This window comes from Eleutherodactylus coqui, chromosome 8 (genome assembly GCF_035609145.1).
Source record: "Eleutherodactylus coqui strain aEleCoq1 chromosome 8, aEleCoq1.hap1, whole genome shotgun sequence".
Taxonomy (NCBI): domain Eukaryota; kingdom Metazoa; phylum Chordata; class Amphibia; order Anura; family Eleutherodactylidae; genus Eleutherodactylus; species Eleutherodactylus coqui.
This window is the reverse complement of record NC_089844.1, coordinates 61,884,403-61,907,546: the sequence shown is the minus strand read 5'-3', so window position 1 is coordinate 61,907,546 and position 23,144 is coordinate 61,884,403. Positions and strand designations below refer to the sequence as shown.

Below are 23,144 nucleotides of genomic sequence, written 5' to 3'. Positions count from 1 at the left end.
TATCTACCTAATGCACATTGTGAACGGCTCTGATTGGCCACTGCTGATCACATGAGTAGCTCTGACCAATCAGAGCAGGTATAATGCATTAATAGTCTAACACTACCAATGCACTGTGGAGATTAGTTAGCCTGAAGGCTGCTTTGGCCATCTTGGATGGCTTAAAATCAGAACCTTGAAACAGCAGAACAATTGCAGGTAATGTACCCTCCACCCTCTCCGATCCCGGGCCAGAATTTTGTCCCAAAAATGGAAGGTTGCTTTAAGATGGAGCAAAGTGACACTGGGTGAGTGATCGTTCTTCACGTATCTACACATCCTTTTCTGCTCCGTCTTTAGGACCTAGATTTAATGCTCCCCTTCCTTAACCCCTTGAGTGGCAGGTTTCCTACCACCCTGTCGTGCCCACCAGGGCAGGTTTTTTAAAATGGTCTAATCATTGAATTTCAACTAGTTTTGCAGTTGCGTCTCAAGAGCCATACCTTTTTCATTTTTCCATTGACATGGCCATATAAGGGCTTGTTTTTTGCGGGACAAGTTGTGATTTTTTTAAACAGGGGGGAGGGGAAAAAAAATGGGAAAAAAGAAAAAAAGGGGCCATGTCATTAAGGGGTTAAATAATGTATTAACTTCCTTCTCTGGGTCATTACGACGCACACGGATACCACATGTGTGATTGTATTTTTGATTTTTTACAAAGTAAAGGGAGACAAGTGTTTTTTTTATTTTTTTAATAATTTTTTTACTTTTTTTTAAATTTTTTTTTTTAAAATTTTTTTTTTTTTTTTTGTCCCTTTAGGGGACTTCCACAGGGACCCATCAGGACCCCCTGATCACATTCCGGGGGTCCGATGGTGACAGCCCTTTACATGCTGCAGTGACAACCCTTTACATGCTGCAGTCACATAGACTGCAGCATGTAAAGGGTTAACACAGCAATGATCGGAGGTTTTCTCTGATCTCTGCTGTAAGAGCTAGTACCTAGCTGTCCTCTGACAGCTAACAACCAGCTCTCCCTGCCACAGAGACCATCGGCTTGCTTCTGACAAGCCGATGGTCTCTATGGCAACCTGTAAACAAAGCAGGAGGTTGCCGACATGTCGGCAATATCTTCTGCTGGTTTTTCAAAGCCCTTGCACTGCTCTGTGTGGGTCTGTGCAGGCAGAGCACACTGTCACAGCTTGTGGCATTGTGCTCTGCAGCTCCCATAGTGATACATAGCCCGGAAATCTTCCGGGGTATATCACTATGGGCAGTGGAGCTCGGCCCGGAAATTTTCCGGGCGTGCCACTCAAGGGGTTAAAGGGTTTGCCACTTTTTTGATACTTTAGCAATGTGTGATAGGCTAAGAACACCCGTTCTAGCTGGCCTAACACCGACCCCCAGCGTTGGCAAATGCCCAAGGGATCGTGCTGTTAAATCGGTCACACATTGGCTACTGTGGTTGGGCGGAGCTTAATCCTTGCGTGTGTGGTGGACTGTTTGTCCTTACCCGGAATGATGGCTTTATGCCCCCCTACTAATATATCCCCTTTGGATGACTTGTTTTGTTTTCTTTATTGCAGAAGCCACAGCCCGCTCCTTGGCTGCTTATCTTCTGCATCCAGCTGTTCTCTGCTCGGAGCGCCCGGCTGTTATACAGCCGAGCACTTCGAGCGAGGGATGAAGTACACAGCTGGACCGCTCTGTTCTTCATACCCCGCCTGTCTTCAGGAAACGGGATACAGCTGAAACAATAGTATCAGCTGTATCCCCCTGTGAACTCCTGATAACTGATCGCTGATCTTTCTGCATGCTAAAAGATCAGCGACGGCTTAACGAAAACTGCATGATGTCAGTGCAGTTAGACACAACGATTATTGCTCAAAAGACGGCTTTGCACTATTTTTGAGTGAAAATCGTGGTCTTAAAGGTCTTTTAGGGCTCTTTTTCACAGAATGATTGTTCCCGTAATCGCTGGATCATGAGAAACTGAATGGGAAGTGTTCAGTGTAAACACAGCCAACGATTGAACACTGAATAATAATTCATTCGCTTCTCACTTGTCGTTCATTTCATGCAAGCATTAACAAACCCTGATGATAATCCGCCCGTGTAGACAGGCAATTGCTCATCTATAAGCAATGGCCTATTTACTCTGAATGGAGGTTGGCGGCAGGAAGAGATCTCTGGCCCACTCCACCTCCGTTCAGTGAGGGATTATCTCTGCTGTGTGAAAGCACTAGAGCAAGGATTGCCGGGACAACTGTCGGGAGCTTAGGCCACATGTCCACGGGCGGATTTGACTTGCGGAATCCGCACGAGTCACCTGCACGGAAGATCCCCAATTCAAGGTGCCCATATGGAAGCATTGGCATCCGCAACTGAATCTAAGCATGTGGATTTGATTTGCAGACAGTTTGGTGCAGAAAACAAATCGCAGCATGCTCCATTTCCCTGCGGACGGGCTCAATAGAAGTCAGTAGGTGCGGATGATCCACAGTGCATCCGCAAATACAATTGCGGATGCACGGCAGATTTGAAGCTTCAAATCAAGGTGGGGAAAAGGCCGGGAGGCGAGATTACGGATTTTTTTATCCACGTGGATGATCCACAGTACATCCATGCGGAAAAACCATTATATCCGTGATCTCCCGCAAATAGTTACCAAGGTCTCCCGCTGCAGAAATCCACACGCAGAATCCGATCCACCCGTGGACATGAGGCCCGAGGGCTCTACAATTGTCTGGTGTAATAGGACCTTTTAGTTTTCAGCTTTCGCATCTCTTCTTTTCTGCACTTTTTATCATCTTTGTTGGGTTCATCAATTAGCTATAAACTTTGTCATTTATAAATTATCTGATAACAAGGAGAAGAGGAAAGAGCGAAGGCAAACTAATGGCCCTTTTAGATGGGACGAGCTATTGGGCAAACTCTCCGACTCTCATCCCAGTGATGCTCGCTCCTATGCTGCTGCACGCAAGAGAGCATCGCTCACAGCGCTGCCGGTATGGAGGTGTTGCGAGCCGGGGTGTGTGCTTTCGTTCGCCCGCCTCCATTCACAGAAAGCAGACAGTTGATCATATGTGCACAACTTCTGTTTACACTGAACAGCGCGGCGTTCCGTTTTCTGCATGCAGAAACTGAACAATTTTCATTCAGTCGCTACCTGCATTTATATGGGGCCATTATTTAAATTTCCCACCAGAATCTGAACGATAATCAGACCATAAGCCATACGTCCAGCCTTGCGGATAGATCTCCTACTGAGACTTTTGACTGCGGTTTCTATATACAGTGATGAGTAGAAGCTGCAGAAAACAAGCGGTGCAACATTTTAAATGAAACCCTAATGCAAAAATGATTGTCAGCCCAAATTACATGTATTTAAATGGGAGAAAATTGCCCCACAAAGGTGTCTATACTTTTCAAACCTCTTTAGTTACGCATGAGTGTAGCGTTCCCATCTTTAAGTGTATGGTTTGAGAGTATCTGCAAAGACGATGATTATCGCTCTCTAAACGAACGCGGCGCGTATCTAACCTGTGATGTGTTCCCATGTCACCTGCATTCATTGTATAGACTACAATCCGTCCATCTCCCACATTAATGGTGTAGAGAAAGCGGCGGCAGCTCTCCTACTCTGAGTAATTTCCTTTTGATCAATGACGTTCTGTCTCCATTCTGTCCTTATTCTCCCCATGCCCGTTCCTTATTCAGTAACCACCAACTGCATCAGCATCCTTCAGAGGCCACTGTGTCCCGGATTGTGGGAAGAGTCGGTGCGGGGAAACATGCCCTATTATAATGGCACACTGCGGAAGGCTCCCTCGCTATGTTGAATACATTCTTTGTGTGTCTGTTAACGTCACCACTCCAACTACGTTCGTAAGCCTCGGGAGATAAACCCAACAGAGCAGCTTGGGGACTCGGAGCTGGGGGAGCTCCCCCTGGGAAACTGAGAAGCCGGCTTTGTTTTCAGGAGGGCTCAGTGTCAAAGTCCCCTCGCTGACACGGCTGACCCTTCCCCCGCCTTCCTGTCAACTCTTTCTAACAAGTTTACTCTTCGGGGTGCTTGGTGAACAAGAGTCACAAGTGACGCATCAACCGCCGAACACAATGGTTTCTGATTGTGCATCCCATCTATGCAGCTGCGTGCCCTTATAATGCCTATAATTTTATGAACTTTTCTCCTGGCATCTAGTAGAGCTTTCCAGCTTTGATCTCATCCTCCACATGGACAACATGCTGCAATGGCTTCATTTCCTCTTAACACTTTTTCTGCCAACAGTCCTAAACCGTTCCACTGGCATCTTGCATCTAACAGACACGCTGGAATCATCAGCTTGGCACCGAGAGTGCAGAAATCTTGTAACAAATACAATTTAATTTGGTTACATCTTGTATTTCATTGGGTAGTTGATTTATTTTTTCATGTTTCAGCTTTGCATTACGTGATCCAACATACGCCATGTTCTGCGTAAAGTCGAAACATTGTATATGGCACGGCAGCCGACCTGACACAAGTGTTACAGCTTGGATTGTGAAACTCGAATCATGGATACAAGCGGCATCTGAAAGACTGATCTGCTTTCTTACTTTATTGAAAAGTTAGAATAGTTTAGTTATAAGTTGTTGTTTTTTTTAATGTTTTTTTTTTTTTTTTGGAGGGGGAGGGGGTGAGTCTTTAAACAGTGGTTTCAAAAATATTAATACATGTTTTTTCTTTCTTTTCTTTTTTTTTCTCCCAAAGTTGATGTAAGTGCTGCACTGCCACTCCAAGTGGCTCCCGGCACTCTTCCTATGGACCTTCGACTGGATCCCCAATATGCCATCTCGGGGTCAGAGGGCGCCGGGCGGGAGCAGCAGCTGCAGCAAGAACTACTGGCATTGAAGCAGAAGCAGCAAATCCAGCGGCAACTTCTCATAGCGGAGTTTCAGAGGCAACATGAGCAGTTGTCCAGACAACACGAAGCCCAATTACATGAGCATGTAAAGGTAAGAGATGGCTAATTAAAGCGGATACTCCTGAGAGCTTTCTGATGGTATTGACCTGGCACTAACCTGATTGGGGTGTCACTTCAACAGCAGCAACAAGAGCTTCTTGCTATGAAACATCAGCAGGAGCTTCTGGAGCACCAGAGAAAACTAGAGCAACATCGTCAGGAGCAAGAGATGGAAAAACAGCAGCGGGAACAAAAGCTATTGCAACTGAAGAATAAAGAAAAGGGAAAAGAAAGTGAGTAAAAGACAGATTGACGATGCGAAAATGTGTTTTAGGAGATTACAGAATGGCGTGTATAGGGGGTTGATTTCTCTCAATATTAACCTTCCTTTTAAAGAAGTTGAAATGCAAAATGACCAGTCGGCTTCCAGTGCCCTCCGGCAAGCAGCTGGTTGTGCTGGTAGAAGATACGGCCGGCTAGTCATTCATCTGCTGTGGTCGCTACAGATGTACCCTGTAGTATTACATGTGGCAATGCAATTGAATGGGCGTCAATGTAATATGTAGATGGACAAGTCCGGTTTCCTAGCTTTTCTCTTATCATAGAAGGCAGGATCCCACTCTATAACACCTATATTCCCTAACCGGGCATATAGAAAGGGATTGGCTATGGATATTGTTGCTTGCTATTTCCGTATTGCGTTTATTGTCTCTTTAATTTTTTTCAGTTAATTTGCGGTTTTTGATTACTTTTCTTGTGCCTACATAAGATATATTTGGTACCCCTAATGGCATTGATGTTACATTTCTTGTTTCGTTCTACTACTTTGGATGATAGATTCAATATTCCTGGTTTTTGTCCCTATACATTATTCGCAGGTGCAGTTGCGAGCACTGAAGTCAAAATGAAGTTACAAGAATTTGTCCTGAATAAGAAGAAAGCTCTCGCCCACCGGAGCTTAAATCACTGTATGTCTAGTGATCCCCGCTTCTGGTAAGTGATGGGATTTGCTTTTTTTTTTTTTTTTTTTTTTTAAACTACTCTTACCTTTTATAAAAATCCTCCTACCAATATATTGTGAAGCAGTCAGAGGGAACATAAACAATACAAGACATAAAATACAGTATTGAAACCAATCTACGGGTTAAACAATAGAGGTGAGGACCCTTGCAAGTGTGTATAGACTATAAGAAAATAGGGGTGACACAAGAGGTACAAGTATTTGTTCTGTACAATAGTCCGGCCATCTCTTGTATAAATACAGTACTATACATAAAACGGTATGAGTTGGTCACCAGCCAGTATCTGTGTATGGATACTGTAGGCATAAAGTACATTGGCGTGTATAGGGTGTGTGTGGGGGGAGTACAATGGGAAGAAGGGGGTCCGTTTTTCAAATGGAGTAAATGGAGAAGCGTTAGATTAGAGAATATGGTATGTAAAGGTAAAGTCCCCTGGTGCAAGCACCAAGTCAGGATGGACTCCCAGGGTGACGACGTCACATTGTGACATTTTCTTGGCAGACTGTTTTTGCGGGGTGGTTTGCCATTGCCTACCCCAGTCATCTTTTACCCACAAGCAAGCTGAGTACTCATTTTACTCACCTCTCAAGGATGGAAGGCTGAGTCAACTTTGAGCCGGCTACCTAAACCAAGCGGAGATTGAACTTGCAACCTTCAGGTCGTAAGCAAGAGCGCAGGACTACATTTCTGTTGCTTTAACACTCTGTGCCACACGAGGCTCATATGGTAAGCATCCCTAAAAATATATGTTTTTAGGGAACGCTTAAAACGGTGGGCATTGGGAATTAACCTGATTGATTGAGGTAGCACATTCCAGAGAACTGATGCCGCTCTGGAAAAATCTTGGAAGGTTTGGATTAAAGGGGCACAACATCTGTAGTCATTAGTGTGGTGGATGAAGATAAGGGCGTAAATAAAGAGCAGCGCAGCACTGTGGAGAGCTCTAGGGCTTATTCACACATCCTAGTATTTATTCCGTCTGCAGTTCATGTTCGTATGGGGTTGTACTAAACAGTATGTGGACCCTTCAACTTAATAGGGATTTTTAGTTCAAAATTTGTTTTTATTAGAGACTTTGTACAATACATATAGTATAAAAAACTTAATTCCACATGTTCACATCGCTGTAATATAATCAGAATCAGTGATAAAGTAATGTTGGTTTGTGGACATGGAATTCCTTCTTTTATTTTGCATGGACCCGGGTCTGTGCATAAAAGTTGCAGCAGGTCCTATTTTCATCCATTTGCGGATGAGAAGAGGAAATACATTGTCCAATGCCTGCGGGGCTTGGACAGCACATGGAGGCAGCTTTATTAGGTTACTAGGAACAGAACTCATTTGTCACATCCCTATAATGTTCACTTCATTAATTGCACAATTTTTCCGTATGATTTCATTTAGTCAATTTGACAACAGCTTTTTTTTGCCAAAAAGTTGGCGTAAAACACAAGGTGCAGTCATAAAATACTTCTTTTTTCCCTTTTACACAAGGTAATATATTGCAGTCCTGGTGCACTGTACACTACAACATACTTAAGATTACTACTCACAAACGCTCACACAATAGGGCCATTTTTGCAGGAAACTATTGAAACCATCAATGTGGTTTTGGATTTTGGGAAATAGATGGAGCCCACATACACATTGAAAAAACTTAAAATTCCATGTTGTGGTCATGGTAGTTGGAGTCGAAGTGATGCCAGCATGCTGCTTCTGTAGAGAATAGCTAGACTTGGCCAACATGGGGAAATAGACCAGGAAAATTGCATCACTGTAAATCGTGGATTTGTAGACCACTAGTGTTGGACACTCACCTCAGCAGTATTGGTTGTCTTGCCCAATGATTAAGTGTCTTTTCCAGAGTGAATATGTTTTCTGTATAGATATATAGTTGATTGCACCTTGCTACAAACTAACATAGGACTTTGGTGTTTAACCTTCTGCAGGGATGGATATGGATTAGTGGTGGTACTGGACAAAAAAAATAGTTTTCCTCCCATACTGCCTAAATCTCCATGCTGTATTAAGCCTAATTAATACTAGTATAGGGTGCCAAATAATGCTGCCATACAATGGTACAGAATAGTAGTATATTGCAGAGACATAACCTACACTGCTATACGCTATATAAATAAAACTGCTATCGCAAATGATAAAGGTTCAAGAGAGAAAAGTCTGAGTGAATTGTATGTGGGTTTTTGCTGTGTAATGGTGCACGTGGGAAAATTGGGTTTTTCCTGTACTATAATCCAGCCCTGACCCTTCACATGTCTTCATTCTACAGGAAAACTCAACATAGTTCTCTGGACCAGAGTCCACCACCTCAAGGTGGCGTGTCGGGCTCATACCACCATCCTGTTCTTGGAATGTATGACTCAAAGGATGACTTTCCATTAAGAAAGACAGGTGAGGAATTAAGAGAAGGATCTTAAGGATTTCGTGCACACTTGCTTTCCTTTTGTTTTTCCCCATATAAAGTGATTCAAATGTATATTGTGAAAAATGTATATACTCGTACTTTTTTGGATCTGGCACATTGACTTGTGTTATGTATGTTGCATATATATGTGTGTGTGTATGTGTGTGTGTGTGTATGTATGTATGTATATATATATGTATATGTGTATATATATATATATATGTGTGTATTTTTATTTATTTATTTTAAAATCCTGTTTCACAGAAAAAAGACCTATCCCAAAAATAAGCCCTAGTTTCATATAGACCCTTCACCAAGAAAAGTAAAGGCCTCCAAAAGAATCGCACTCAAAAGAACCCATGAAACCCAAAACAATAAGAATTGACAAGTACTGGGCCCTCGCACACAGATCGGGTAGTCCCACTGGCATCACACCCGAGCTCATTATACTAGAGCGTTGTGGCTCAAATATGCCCACAAATTGATAACATGACTAGATTTGAATAAATGTTGTTTTTTTTTATTTTTTTTTGTTCAAGAATAAATATTGATGATTGTTCACAGAAAAAATAAGACCTCCCCTGAAATAAGTCCTAATGCATCTTTTGTAGTCAAAATCTATGTAAGACCCTGTCTTATTTGGGGGGAAAATAACATAAACTGTCCCTGGGTGTATGTGTTTATGGCTCTTAAAATCCTTTGCTTCCCTTCACCCCCCCCCCCCCCCCCATACTATGCAAGAGACCCCTTTTTGCCATATGTCTGCATGCTAGAACCATATGTGTACCTTACAGTATAGGTCTGTGTATATTTTTTGCTGGACACCTCATGTAGGCCAAAATCGCAGTGTGAATGGAGTGTTATTTAGAAGCCTGCTGCCACCGCCTGTGAGCGAGCCGCCATGTACACATGTTGGGTAGTATTTATTTACTATGCTCTTACTGCCTATGTGGTGCAGACTGGTAGGCCAGTGCATTAATTACATATTTAATAGCGTTTTCCTCCTCTGAGTACTGCTCTCATTGATTCCCTTCACTCTTCTCACTCCCATATTTATACATTTGTTGTTTTCCCTGTCTCTTTGCCTGCTCACACCGCCCACAACCTCCATTCCCATTTCCCTGTGCGTGCTTTACAAGTAGTTACAGGAATGCTTGTAAATAATTAATGTAGCAATAGTATATTTATTTGATGTGGTCTTCTCAGGCAATGGGCTGAGTTGGTTCCGTGGGTTAAGTCGGGTACCAGCGGAAGCTTTCACCAGTAATATAGCTATCGATTGAAGTTAATGTGGATGTTGAAATTCCAGCTTCCTAGTGGGCACTCAAATGTGTGAGGACTCCCTGGATTTACAGCAATGTGTCTAGTTATTAATGCTGGTAAAACATTGTTTGCTTAATGCCTTCACAGCCAATTAGGGATGTTTGCACTCCAGCGGATGAAAACTAGGACAGACCTGCGAAACACCCGTCCGCATATGCTGCACATGTAACTCCATTTACCTTTACACGGGGCGATTCGATGTCCAAATAATTGGGAGAAATGGCAAATTGTCGATGGTCGTCACACCGCCAACAGGTCGCTGAGCGACACATCACTCATTTGTTAGTCGCTTGGCTTTTAGCTCCCCTAAAAATGAAGCCATTGTCTGCTTGTATAAATAGGAGTCATTCAGTCGTGGAGCAACTGCCTGTTTACTGTGAATGGAGGTGGGCAGCCGGAACGATCTGTTGTGCCCAACTATCATCCAGTGTAAAGGGGCCTTTACTTGTATCTAAATATACATTCATTGTCCAAAAACAATCCCGCCCCCAGAAGGAGTTGTCAGAATTGTATGAAACCTTTTATGTTTGATCATAAGTGTGTGATTATAATATCAAATGTTAAGCATAAGTTATTGCAGAAAACGGAACACTTGAAGGGAGGCCCTAATACCCTGATGTACCGCCTCTAGCTTGGATACAAGATGTGATACAGGCAGGCATGGAGGCTCTAGTACCATTTTGTACCACCTCTAGCTTGGATATGAGATGTGATACTGGGTGGGCATGAAGGCTCTAGTACCCTGTTGTACCGCCTCTAGCTTGGATACAAGATGCGATACAGGCAGGCATGGAGGCTCTAGTACCATTTTGTACCACCTCTAGCTTGGATACGAGATGTGATACTGGGTGGGCATGAAGGCTCTAGTACCCTGTTGTACCACCTCTAGCTTGGATACGAGATGTGATATAGGTGGGCATGAAGGCTCTAGTACCCTGTTGTACCACCTCTAGCTTGGATACGAGATGTGATATAGGAGGGCATGAAGGCTCTAGTACCCTGTTGTACCGCCTCTAGCTTGGATACAAGATGCGATACAGGCAGGCATGGAGGCTCTAGTACCATTTTGTACCACCTCTAGCTTGGATACGAGATGTGATACTGGGTGGGCATGAAGGCTCTAGTACCCTGTTGTACCACCTCTAGCTTGGATACGAGATGTGATATAGGAGGGCATGGAAGCTCTAGTACCCTGTTGTACCACCTCTAGCTTGGATACCAGATGTAATACGGGTGGCCATGGAGGCTCTAGTACCCTGTTGTACCGCCTCTAGCTTGGATCCAAGATGTGATACTGGTGGGCATGGAAGCTCTAGTACCCTGTTTTACCGCCTCTAGCTTGGATACAAGATGTGATACAGGCAGGCATGGAGGCTCTAGTAACCTGTTGTATCGCCTCTAGCTTGGATACAAGATGTGATACTGGTGGGAATGGAGGCTCTAGTACCCTGATGTACTGCCTCTAGCTTGGATACAAGATGTGATACAGGTGGGCATGGAGGCTCTAGTACCATTTTGTACCGCCTCTAGCTTGGATACAAGATGTGATATGGGCAGGCATGGAGGCTCTAGTACCCTGTTGTACCGCCTCTAGCTTGGATACAAGATGTGATACGGGCAGGCATGGAGGCTCTAGTACCCTGTTGTACCACCTCTAGCTTGGATACGAGATGTGATACTGGGCAGGCATGGAGGCTCTAGTACCCTGTTGTACCACCTCTAGCTTGGATACGAGATGTTATACTGGGTGGGCATGAAGGCTCTAGTACCCTGTTGTACCACCTCTAGCTTGGATACGAGATGTGATATAGGAGGGCATGGAGGCTCTAGTACCCTGTTGTACCACCTCTGGCTTGGATACGAGATGTGATACTGGGCAGGCATGGAGGCTCTAGTACCCTGTTGTACCACCTCTAGCTTGGATACGAGATGTGATACTGGGTGGGCACGAAGGCTCTAGTACTCTGTTGTAGCACCTCTAGCTTGGATACGAGATGTGATATAGGAGGGCATGGAGGCTCTAGTACCCTGTTGTACCGCCTCTAGCTTGAATACAAGATGTGATACGGGCGGGCATGGAGGCTCTAGTACCCTGTTGTACCGCCTCTAGCTTGGATACAAGATGTGATACGGGCGGGCATGAAGGCATACAGGTTCCATATGGTATCCTGCAGCGTATTGCTCTATCCTTGCTCTCTACTGGTGGGGTTTTTTTTATGACAGATTGTACAATTTCATAATAAAGATGAAGTTTCTGTAACTTAAAATGTATTCTTGCATATTTGTATCCTCAAATGAGGCTTAAGCAGTGATTTAGGAAATGGTATTATGCAGATGCTGATCTATATTTTCATAATATGCATTCCTCTTGCTTTTTGCACCTGATCTATTTAGCATCTGAACCCAATTTGAAGTTGCGCTCCAGACTGAAACAAAAGGTAGCAGAACGCAGGAGCAGCCCGCTGTTAAGACGGAAAGATGGGCCTGGTGTCACTTCTCTGAAAAAGCGTCCCCTGGATGTATCCGGTAAGTGTCCTTACCTTGAACTACATTTATAACTTCAAGCGGGTGCCCATACACCTTGTATAGCTGTAGGCTGAACACTTGCTTGGCTGACAGCTACTTCTCCAGACTCCCCCATGCTTGTGAACAATCGGTGTGGCCGATCATTCATGTGTCTTCCATGGTAAGAATGGGGAGAGCGAGACATCTCTGCCAGAGGCTTACCTCCAGGAAGAAAAATAGGATTGGGCTTTGAGATCCGATGTGTCCGATCCTTCTTTCACATTTGTCAGGTGGTCCCTGTATGATGGTCACACAGTTCTGTTGAAATCAGGACTTGGATGACTTTTGGGGTCCTTTACTAGTAGCCTTTAACATGTAATCTATTAGTGTGAAAGCTAATTATTTTTTGGTTTTTGTGTTCTTTCCTAGATTCTGCATGTAACAGCGCCCCTGGTTCTGGTCCCAGCTCTCCCAACAACAGCTCAAGCAACATCACTACTGAGAATGGCATTGCCGGGCCATTAGGCCTTCAGTCAGAGGTATCTATAGATACATGTTAATATTGCCCTTTTTAGTCCCCGGTGAGGAGAAAAAAAAAACATGAAATTGATGGCTAGATATAGAGGGTTGTTATAAATGATCTCCCTGATCCTAAAACGCTCATAACTCACATTTAATTATACTCAGATACATAAATTTGATATCAATGGAAACAGAAACCTAAAATGTTTTGTTGCACAACATCAGCAATGTTTACCATATCAGAGGTGTTCAATGTAAGCCTCCTTTGTCCCTCAGCACACACAGAGACTGTAGTCCCGTTCCTGCCATACACATTGTAGCGTATCCCGATTGACTGACGCAATGGCTTCTCTGATGGGTCCTAGCAGAGCCTGCATGGTGGGTGGCATGTAGACTCTAACAATCCCAGAGTAAAAAAATCGCAAGGCGTAAGGACCAGGAAACGTGGAGGCCAAGGAAGTGGTTTACGATCGTCATGACCTGCATGGCCACGCTCCACTATTTCCACGTTTACTGATGGATGGCCGGAAGATTTTCGCTTACAGACCAAACCTTTTCCCTTAAAATTGGAGTGCCCCTTATGAATTGTGCACCCACTGAGCAAATATTCACAAACCTTTGATAATGATGTTGTACACCAATAACAGACTGGTTGACGTGAACATCAAGGTCGTTGGTAGCCATTTCATCTCATATTCCCCTAGCGACAACTAGGGAAGAATACTTGTTGGGCCTCATTTAGCAAAACTGTCTAATGGTTAGGCTGTTCTTATCGCCCACAGCAACCCACCACAGCATAGCTTTCATAGTCAGTGGGAACCTGAGAAATGAAAGCTGAGCAGTGATTGGTTGCTATTAACAAAATATCAAATTTATGTATCTGAATGTTATGAAATGTGAGTTATGAGTGTTTCAGATCAGGAAGATCATTTTCAATAACCTTGTATCTAGTTGCCCCATAACACTGAACTTCTCTTCTTGCTTATATGTTCACTTTTTCTAGGCTTCATTGGCTCACAGACTGGTGAATAGAGAGGGATCTGTAACCCAACTTCCACTCTACACCTCACCGTCTTTACCCAACATTACCCTTGGACTGCCTGCTAGTGGATCTGCCAATGTAAGTGTTTAAAACTTTTGCAAAGGTTGGATTGAAGATTTAGGCCTCATGTCCACGGGGAAAATCGGGCCCGCTACGGATTCTACATGTAGAATCCGTAGCGGGTCCCTCCTGCCCCGCGGACATGAGCGCTGAAAATAAGAATAAATGAGAATAAACTCACCTCCCATCCGCTCCGTTTCTTCTCTGCGTCGCGGCCGGATCTTCTTTCTTCGGCCGGCGGATGAATTCGTCACGCCGGCGGCACGTCGTCGACGTGCCACGCGCATGCGCCGGGCACATCCGCTGAGCCGAAGCAAGGGAGATGCGGCCGTAAGGAAGAGAAGACCTTCCCGGCCCGCTGCGGGTGAGTAAATGCTTTTAAATTCCTATTTTAGGTCTCCCGCGGATCCGGACGGCTTCCATAGGCTTCAATAGAAGCCCGCGGGAGACCCGCATGAAAATGGAGCATGGTCCAGATTTTTTCATGCTCCATTTTTTTTTAAATCACTTTTATTGACAATCCGCGGGTATTTATCTACCCGCGGGTGGTCAATGCATCTCTATGGGGTGCGGATCCGCGCGCGGGAGAAGAGTTAAAATCCGCTGCGGATTTTAATTCTTATTTTCCCCGTGGACATGAGCCCTTAAAGTAAAAGTCCACTGTTTCAATTTTACGCCCAAACTTCTGTGCTAATTAATGTTATGATATAGCTTTATAAGAATAGATTCTCACTCAGTGGCCAAGGACCCCATGGTCAGCACAACTAGCAAATTAATTGAGTGTTAACTGACTATTGTTAATGACCATGCCTAAAACTGAGCAACCGCTAACAATCAACAGTCAGTTAGCAGTCTGTTTACTTGCTGGCTGCAACAATGTTCATGATGGCAAGTCTAAAGGCCCATTTAGACACAACGATTATCGCTCAAAAGCCGTCTTTTAAGCGACAATCGTTGCGTCTAAACGCGCGGCCATCGTGCACTGTTTATTCATCGCTCTTTTCTAGCCAGCTAGAAATTAGCGATGAGCCTGATCAGCGCTGCCTGATGATATCTCAGCGGGCAGTGCTGATAGCATTTTTTAAGCTGGTATCCCGCTGGCAGCTCTCAAGAGGACACCAGCTGAAAGAACCGAGAACAATACAGCTGTTTGCATATGCAAAACAGCTGCATTATTCTCCAAGCTATCGCGGTGGTAACCCACTCTGCCTGCATTAACTCTTTAGTAGCTACTTAACTACTTAGAGTTATGCAAAGATGATCGCCTGAAACTGTCATTCAAACTCTCGTTTGAGCGATTTTTGGGCGATCATCTCTTGGTGTGAATGGACCTTAAGCCACAACCCAGTTGTGACTACATGGGGCCCCTACCATAAGAATTAGTTTTTCTGATGCAAAGCTGCAAATCATGTCTTTCCCATCACATAGTTACATTCTAGCTGCTGCTACCATTAGCTTACATCCTACACATTTATACTGTTGGGTACATTTTAAAAACTGCAGCAGGGTTCATTTACTTCTGTGTTAAAAATGCACAAGTATTTATATACTGACATCCATTTCTGCTTGTATTGATATTTGCACATCAGCATTATAAGTGCTATTAAGCGGGGGATACAGCAGTTAATCTTACAGATTTTGAGCTAAAACCTACTTCCCAGCTGTCTGTATTGATATACCTGAATAGATGGAAATTATTTTTGCCACTATGCACTTCTTTGTATTTCTTTTGTCCCGTTTCCAGGCATCTAATTACGGTCTCTATTAACAAACTGCTTCATTTTTCCTACCATGGTCTTGCTATTCAAGCACATTGTATATTTACATTTTATAATCATTCTTTCTGCTTTCTCCAAATCCGTATTAGGGGGGATCTGGACAGGATTCCGAACGCCTTTCCCTTTCCACTATCCAACAACGACTCTCCTTATTTCCTGCTGCTCACCTTACTCCATATCTTGGTGCTGATGCAGCAAGCTCCCATAACTCCCTTCTGCAGCATATGGTCCTTCTGGAGCAACCCAATGCACAGAGCCCATTAGTGACAGGTGAGCATATCAGACCTCCGTGTCCATTGTGAACTGCACATGAATCGGCACCAGCAGCTTTAGCAGACTTGTTTTATTGTTTTCAGGGTTGGGTGCACTTCCTCTTCACTCCCAGTCCTTAGTGTCCACTGATCGCGTCTCCCCCACTATCCACAAGTTACGTCAGCACCGCCCATTGGGCCGTACACAGTCTGCGCCGCTTCCTCAAAACTCTCACGCTCTGCAACACTTGGTCATCCAGCAGCAGCACCAGCAGTTCCTTGAGAAGCACAAACAGCAGTTCCAACAACAGCAGCAACTACACCTCAACAAGGTGTGTGCCCAACTTCTTCCTGTGCTCACCCAAGAGCTATCTCTCACATTTCTCCTTATCTCTGAAAGTTAATCTTAAATATGTGCATATATTTGAGGCAGAAGCTACTTTAAGATGTTTCCAAAAAGAATTTTAAAATTGTTTTCTGTGACTTAAGTATTGATGTCCTGTTCTTTAGGATAAATCAATATTTCATTGAGGGTTTCACCCCCTGGATCTCTAATGATTAGCAGAATGAAGGGTCTGTGACTTTCCACAGTGCCATACAAATGAGTGTGGCTGTGCCTGGTACTACATCGCAGTCAGATGATTTATGTAAACTGTACATCTTATTAGAAGTGTGCTTTGTCATCAACATTGATGATCTAAGGAAAAAATCAAATGGGAAGATGGAATGATGCCTCTAAAGCACCAACTACTAGAATGCAGAACTACTGGAAGTCAGTATCAGAACTTTTAACAAGCCTTATAACAATGACTGGGAATATAAGCTAAAACTGCTATCTCTTCTCCAGAAAGAAATGATAACCATGTACAGAAATATTGTTTTAGGGTCTGCCTGTGACCAAAACAGCAGTCTGTACATAGTTATCTTTTCCTTCTGGAGAAGACTCTTGACTATGACTTATATTCCCAGTCATTGTTAGAAGGCTGATTAAAAGGTAAGACATAAACTTGTAGGCAACCTACCGTCTAATAGGTGGCCTTGTAGAGGCATTGTTTTATCTTCCCATTTGCATAAATTTCCCAGATTAGCCTGCTTGGCCTCCTAATGGCCCATTTAGACACAACGATTATCGCTCAAAATTGTGTAACTGCACGGTTTTCGTTACCCCGATGAGCCTTATCAGGGATTCATAGCAGGATACAGCTGATACTATTGTTTTAGCTGTATCCCGCTCTCTGATAACAGGCTGGGTATGAAGAACAGATCGGTCCAGCTCTGTTCTTCATACGCCACTCGGAGTGGCGCTCTCTAATGAGAAACTATACCCTTCCTGATCCTGGAAACTAAAAAGTCTCCTACTGTATCTCCACCCAGCATTTGTAGCTTATCTTATATATATAATATGTATGTCTAGTGAGTGGGAGTACCGCCTGTGCGACCCCACCTGTCGGGACAATAAAGGTGCCCATACACCTTCACAAACTATTGGCCAAGCACTCTCCCATTGGGAGAGTGAAGAAAACCACAGCAGACAGCTCTGGCAGGGACTTATCTGCAGGGAGAACAATGGAATTGGGTGTTTGAATATCACTGCGCCCGATCATTATTTCCTCCAACATCATCTGTCGAAAGAGCATCAGGGGGGTCCAAACAGATAGGAAAAATTGGCTGAAATCGGTGGGTTTAAACTACTATTGCCTAATGTGCATAAGGGCATTAAGTGTCCTCAGCCTTTTTTTGTAATTGAAGCCGGATGACAGCTGCCACAGCAAGGAATAAAAGCAATAGAGTAACAGCCAGACGTGTGGTGACTCATTCCAGTATAGTCTGAGAGAGAAACAACCAAGCACAAAAAGTACGCTTAACGAATGTTGGCTTACAGAATCAGGAAGGGGGAAAATAAGCTTCCATCTTATCTCCTTATATGAAACATGCATTGTTTAAAGGGGTTGTAGGATAGGGAATAACTTACTAATCAGTGGAGATCTCAGAGGGGTTCCCGTGTTCCTCATCATCCTCACTCCCCCTGGCCTTCCTTCTTAATCTCCTGCTGTGAGGAGGAGACTGAATGGAGCGCTGGTTGTTCAAGCATGCTAACACTTCATTCACTTTCAATAGGACTGCAGAGTTACTTGGCAAGTGATCAGGTATATCCATCAGTACTATTGAAATAAATGGAGCACTTACTGCACATGCTCGTCCAGCACTCCATTAACATTGACCAGCAGAATGGGATATGGGACCCCCATTCTCTAAATTGGCGGGGGACTCCTCAGCAAGATGCCCAGCGATCAACAAGTTATCCCCTATCTTCTGGCTAGGGAATAATTTGTAATCCTGATACAACCCTTTTAATGTAGTCCTGCTCTGAGGTGGCTCCGACTTCTGCCTTCTAAATCCTCAGCCACCTATTCGCATTCCAGAACTTCTCTTTTATCCATGTTATATGACACTATTTGGATCAGCTTCGGGACTCCTTATAATTTGTATAAGCCAGTGGTGTCAGTCTTCTTCTTTTGGTCAGTTGTGGCCATCTTTTTCTCCTCTCTCATCTTAGTACCACTTTTAGGCGGTCTTGATTTTCTTTTTTTTTTTTTTTATATATATATATATTTTATAACTTGTGTTTTCCTTGTATTATTTCAGATGATACCTAAAGTCAATGAGGTTTCACGACAACATGAAAGCCACCCTGAGGAAACCGAGGAAGAGCTGCGTGAGCATCAAGCTATACATGAGGACTCCTATATCGAGCATGGCTCTGATCATAAGGAGCAGAGTCTTGGAAGCATTGTGCGTGTGAAGCAGGAAAGAGAGGAAAGCGAAGATGAAGCCAGCTCCCAGGAGCTAGAACAGAGTCAACTTCAAGCTGAGCAAGACCTTCTCTTCAGACAGGCATGTGATCTAGAAGTGTTGCAGGACATGTACTATTTCTCTAAGCTTCTCTTGTATCTTATTGTAATTTGGCATCATCTTGACTTTGCAGCAAACCCTTTTGTTGGAGCAGCAGCGCATACATCAGCTGAGGAACTATCAAGCCTCCATGGAAGCTGCTGGTGTGGTCGTACATTTTAGTGGACACAGACCACTTTCAAGGGCCCAGTCTTCTCCAGCCTCTGCCTCATTTCCTATGTCCGTTCAAGAAACGCCTACCAAACCACGATTCACCACAGGTTCGGTGGTCTGTCACTTTAAGGTTATCTACCACAAGAAATTTTATTTAAATCAATAATAGGCAAAAGGCCCATTTAATTACATAAATAATGTCATCCGTATCTCTTTCAGTCCAATTACTTCAGCGGATTAAAAATCTGCTTTAAAGGGAAGCTGTCATCCGATTTATGCTGTGCTAACCACAGATAGCATAAAGTTGTAATGACCTCCTTGGGTAGTCCCATCAAAATGAATGAAGTGGTTTGTATGTACTCTCATTTAGGACATCTTGGGATCAGTGGAGGTCCCAGGGTTGGGCCACCACTGATCAGCAGGTTATTCCATATCTTATGGATGGGAAATAAAGGCCCATTTACACGGGACAGATGTCGGGCAAATGATGCCCGACGTTCGTCCCCGCATATACTCGCTCCCGTGCTGTCACATAGGAGCGAGTATCTCCTGAACAATGATCGTGCCGTGTAAACAGCAGCCGTTCAGTACTGAATGGCCGCTGTGTTAAGTGAATGGAGCGGGGCGGGGGAGAGTGAGCAGTGAAATCTCCAGCCACCCGGGGCTCCTGCTGGCCGCTCTGTGAGTGAGCCAGCGATACTCGCTCCTGTGTAACAGCATGGGAGCGAGTATGTGCGGGAACGAATGTCTATCATCGTTTGCCTGACATTCGTCCCATGTAAAGGGGCCTTAACTTGCTTTCCTGGGACAATCCCTTAGTATAGCGAAATCCAAGCTTAACTCTGTCTGATAATGTATTCCCATTTCCTGCAGGCCTTGTCTATGACACATTGATGCTGAAGCATCAGTGCATCTGTGGGAACACAAATAGCCACCCTGAGCATGCTGGACGTATACAAAGCATCTGGTCAAGGCTGCAGGAGACCGGTCTTAGGAGCATGTGTGAGGTGAGCAAGTGTCTATAATGTTAGTCTTACCTCTGTGCATTGTGCTGTTTTCTGTGCTTTAATTCCTATTTGTAATTATTTGCAGTGTATACGGGGCAGAAAAGCCACTTTGGAAGAACTGCAGACTGTCCACTCTGAGGCGCACTCGCTTCTCTATGGCACCAACCCTTTAAATCGGCAGAAGCTGGAGGGTAAATGTTAATGATCACACATGTCAGATGTACCTTTTTTTTGTCTTCAGTAATATCACACTTTCTGACTACACTTATAATTTGTTTGCTGCAGAGGCGTAACTTGAAGCTCCTGGGCCCCAATGCAAAACCTGTAACAGGGCCCCCAACAATAACGCTTTATTCATAGTACTGGGCTCTCTATATGGGGAAAAGGGGCCTTCTGGGCCCCCTAAGGCTCCTGGGCCCGGGTGCAACCACATCCCCTGCATCCCCTGCATCCCCTATAGTTACGCCCCTTGTTTGCTGCTTTTCCTAGTATCTTGCACACTTACCAGACCCCATACTGTGCCTTTCCTTCTGTTTTTGTTTTATCTCTGTATTCACATAGCATGGTATATTTAAACAAGTTCTGGCATGTAAATTCTATTCTGTTGTTCATATAATGGTTTGTTGTCTTTGTAATGTGCTTATAACCCATCTCCACTAACCATTCCACTTTCTTTATGCAGGAACTTTGACTTCCATGTTCGTCCGTTTACCATGTGGAGGAGTTGGGGTGAGTGTTCATTCTAGCGCTGCTCTCAGTCTATTCAGCCTTTTTTCTGTATGGTTCGCAGGCACTTCTACATAAAGCAAAGTATTAGAATAATGGCGGTGCTCACAGTGTGATGGGTGTTCCAGAATTATAATTGTGGTACTATGTATTTAGATTTTTGGTTAAAACATTCGATTGTATCGACACATGTAAAAGACCTGTTTGCCAATTAGGTTGTGTCAGATGGTTTCTATTTTTAATGCTATAGATGTGATGTGATCTTTTATGTATCTAGGTTGACAGCGATACAATTTGGAATGAGGTCCACTCCTCTGGAGCTGCTCGACTTGCCGTGGGTTGTGTAGTGGAACTTGCCTCCAAGGTGGTGGCTGGAGAGTTGAAGGTGAGCACTCGTGTGTTGTGATTGGAGTTGGAGGTTGTCTGCTGCAGTGAACCCCTTAAAATAAACTAATGGGCAATATATAAAGGGGCGCTGAGTTTGAAGGTCTAATTTATATATTGGTCATTCCTCGACAGCCTCCACCACCATCACCTGTGGCTGCAAACCTGCTGTCAGCTCTCTAATGGATATCCCCGAATTTGTATATCCATGTGACATCCATATGTGCTGTGTGTGTCCCTTTTTTATGTCTGTGTGATCTTCTTTTTTTTTTTTTTTTTTTTTTTTAACGTACCGCTTAGCAATGATTAGTGAAAAATGGACCAGGTCCACTGTGTGCGCTCCAATTTTTTTTTCTACAGCCATTGACTTGAATGGTTGACTTTTCCAGGAACTTGCACCAGAAAGTAATGGATGGGATACCTAATGTTATTCGAAGATAAGGAACAGATTTTGGGGGAATTAATTACAAACTACCTACCAAAGATGGGTACACAATCCGCAACTCATTGAAACGAGGAAGGTTCAAAGTTTGTTGTTTTTTTTTTTTTTTTGCTACACCGCAGCGCGGCTTACTGTTTACAGTTTATAGAAAAATGGTGACAGCACAGGAGAAAGCGTTGTGTGCTTGAGTTTGCCAAGTGTGAATCCATTGATCAAGTGCAACGATTTCTCCCGTCGCTATTTTCCTGTAGACTGTAAACAAGAATAAACAGCGCTGCCTGTGGCAGAAAATGGAACTTACTGGTATAGCATTAAAAACTTTAAACCTTCCTCTTTTCAGTGACCTGCAGATTGTTTACCTGTCTTTTGTAGATAGTAATTAAATCTCCAAATCTGCTCCTTCTCTTTCAATAACATTATCCATCCATTTTTTATCCAACCTCTTGGAAAAATCACCTATTCAAGTCTTTTAAAATGACACTATGTAATATTTTTATATATATATTTTTGCAATCCATATAAAAACCAAAAAAAATTAGAGCTGACAGAGTTCCTTTAAGTTAATCTATATGCCACAGACTTTACTACAGTCTTTCATGTCTGAGCTTTGCCCCACAAAGATAAGTGTTGAGTGAACAGAACCAGTAAAACCCTGTTTTGGTTTGCTCATCACTAGTCCTGAACACCGGGGAACTGTGTAGGAGCCTCTATATAGGTTTAGGGGTTTTGGTGAACTTCCAGTTCAAACTAATTTGGACTGAACTCAAGTTTTTCAAAAGTTCGGTAAACAGGCCAAACAGAACTTTTTTAAAGTTCTCTAATAATATTGTTAATATACAGAAGTTTTCCTAATGGAAAAGTCAATAGTTTTCTGTCCCCGCACCTGTGTCACAGAATAATACATTTCTCCTTTGTTGCAGAATGGCTTTGCTGTGGTCAGGCCTCCTGGTCACCATGCAGAGGAGAGCACACCAATGTACGTTCTGTCCAGAGACTTTCATGGAGGGTTATGGGGGTAATCTTTATTGCCTTTTTTCTAAACCATATCACTTACATTATAGGGGTTTCTGCTACTTCAATTCTGTGGCAATAACAGCAAAGGTTCTCCAGCAAAGGTTCAATGTTGGAAAAACATTGATTGTGGATTGGGTGAGCGCTTACTAAATCTAGTTCTATAATTTTAGTCTGGCGACATAAAGTGGCTTTATTAACACTGACTTGTATTATTTAGGATGTGCATCATGGCAATGGTACCCAGCAGGCTTTCTACGCAGACCCTAGTGTCCTTTACATATCCCTCCATCGCTATGATGACGGAAACTTCTTCCCAGGCAGTGGGGCACCTGATGAGGTACTTATCCATTGTTTTGTAGACCTTTATGGTGTATGTGGCTTATTAGGGCGTGAGATACTCATTGTACTTTACAGAAGCTGCTGCCTCCATAGGCATTAGATATAGGCTCCATACACATTAGGTGAACGTCAACTAGTTTGGATGACTATTGTACGTGTGTGGGGTGTAACAGACATGAGAATGGGGAAAAGAAAAATCAGGCATGTTAAAGTTAAGCCCCTAATTCAGCGAAAATGTAGGCCCCGACTGAACAACGTTGTCCAGTTTCTATGTCCGCATCCGGGACTGACTACCTGCTTGCTGTGACTGGAGGCA

At 43.6% G+C, this 23,144-nt stretch overlaps 1 protein-coding gene across 1 annotated transcript in view; it reads left to right on the top strand.

Annotated features, from left to right (window-relative positions):
• Nucleotides 1-23,144, top strand: part of HDAC4 (histone deacetylase 4) — a 178,048-nt gene that overhangs the window by 137,386 nt on the left and 17,518 nt on the right. The window contains exons 4-21 of the mRNA XM_066575714.1: nt 4,733-4,977; nt 5,068-5,218; nt 5,804-5,918; nt 8,235-8,356; nt 12,087-12,218; nt 12,627-12,736; nt 13,723-13,839; nt 15,689-15,869; nt 15,956-16,182; nt 18,497-18,745; nt 18,837-19,023; nt 19,790-19,923; nt 20,009-20,114; nt 20,606-20,652; nt 20,927-21,034; nt 22,396-22,451; nt 22,537-22,624; nt 22,707-22,826. Of these exons, the coding sequence (XP_066431811.1) occupies nt 4,733-4,977; nt 5,068-5,218; nt 5,804-5,918; nt 8,235-8,356; nt 12,087-12,218; nt 12,627-12,736; nt 13,723-13,839; nt 15,689-15,869; nt 15,956-16,182; nt 18,497-18,745; nt 18,837-19,023; nt 19,790-19,923; nt 20,009-20,114; nt 20,606-20,652; nt 20,927-21,034; nt 22,396-22,451; nt 22,537-22,624; nt 22,707-22,826 (2,495 nt within the window). The remainder of the gene's footprint in view (nt 1-4,732; nt 4,978-5,067; nt 5,219-5,803; nt 5,919-8,234; nt 8,357-12,086; nt 12,219-12,626; nt 12,737-13,722; nt 13,840-15,688; nt 15,870-15,955; nt 16,183-18,496; nt 18,746-18,836; nt 19,024-19,789; nt 19,924-20,008; nt 20,115-20,605; nt 20,653-20,926; nt 21,035-22,395; nt 22,452-22,536; nt 22,625-22,706; nt 22,827-23,144) is intronic.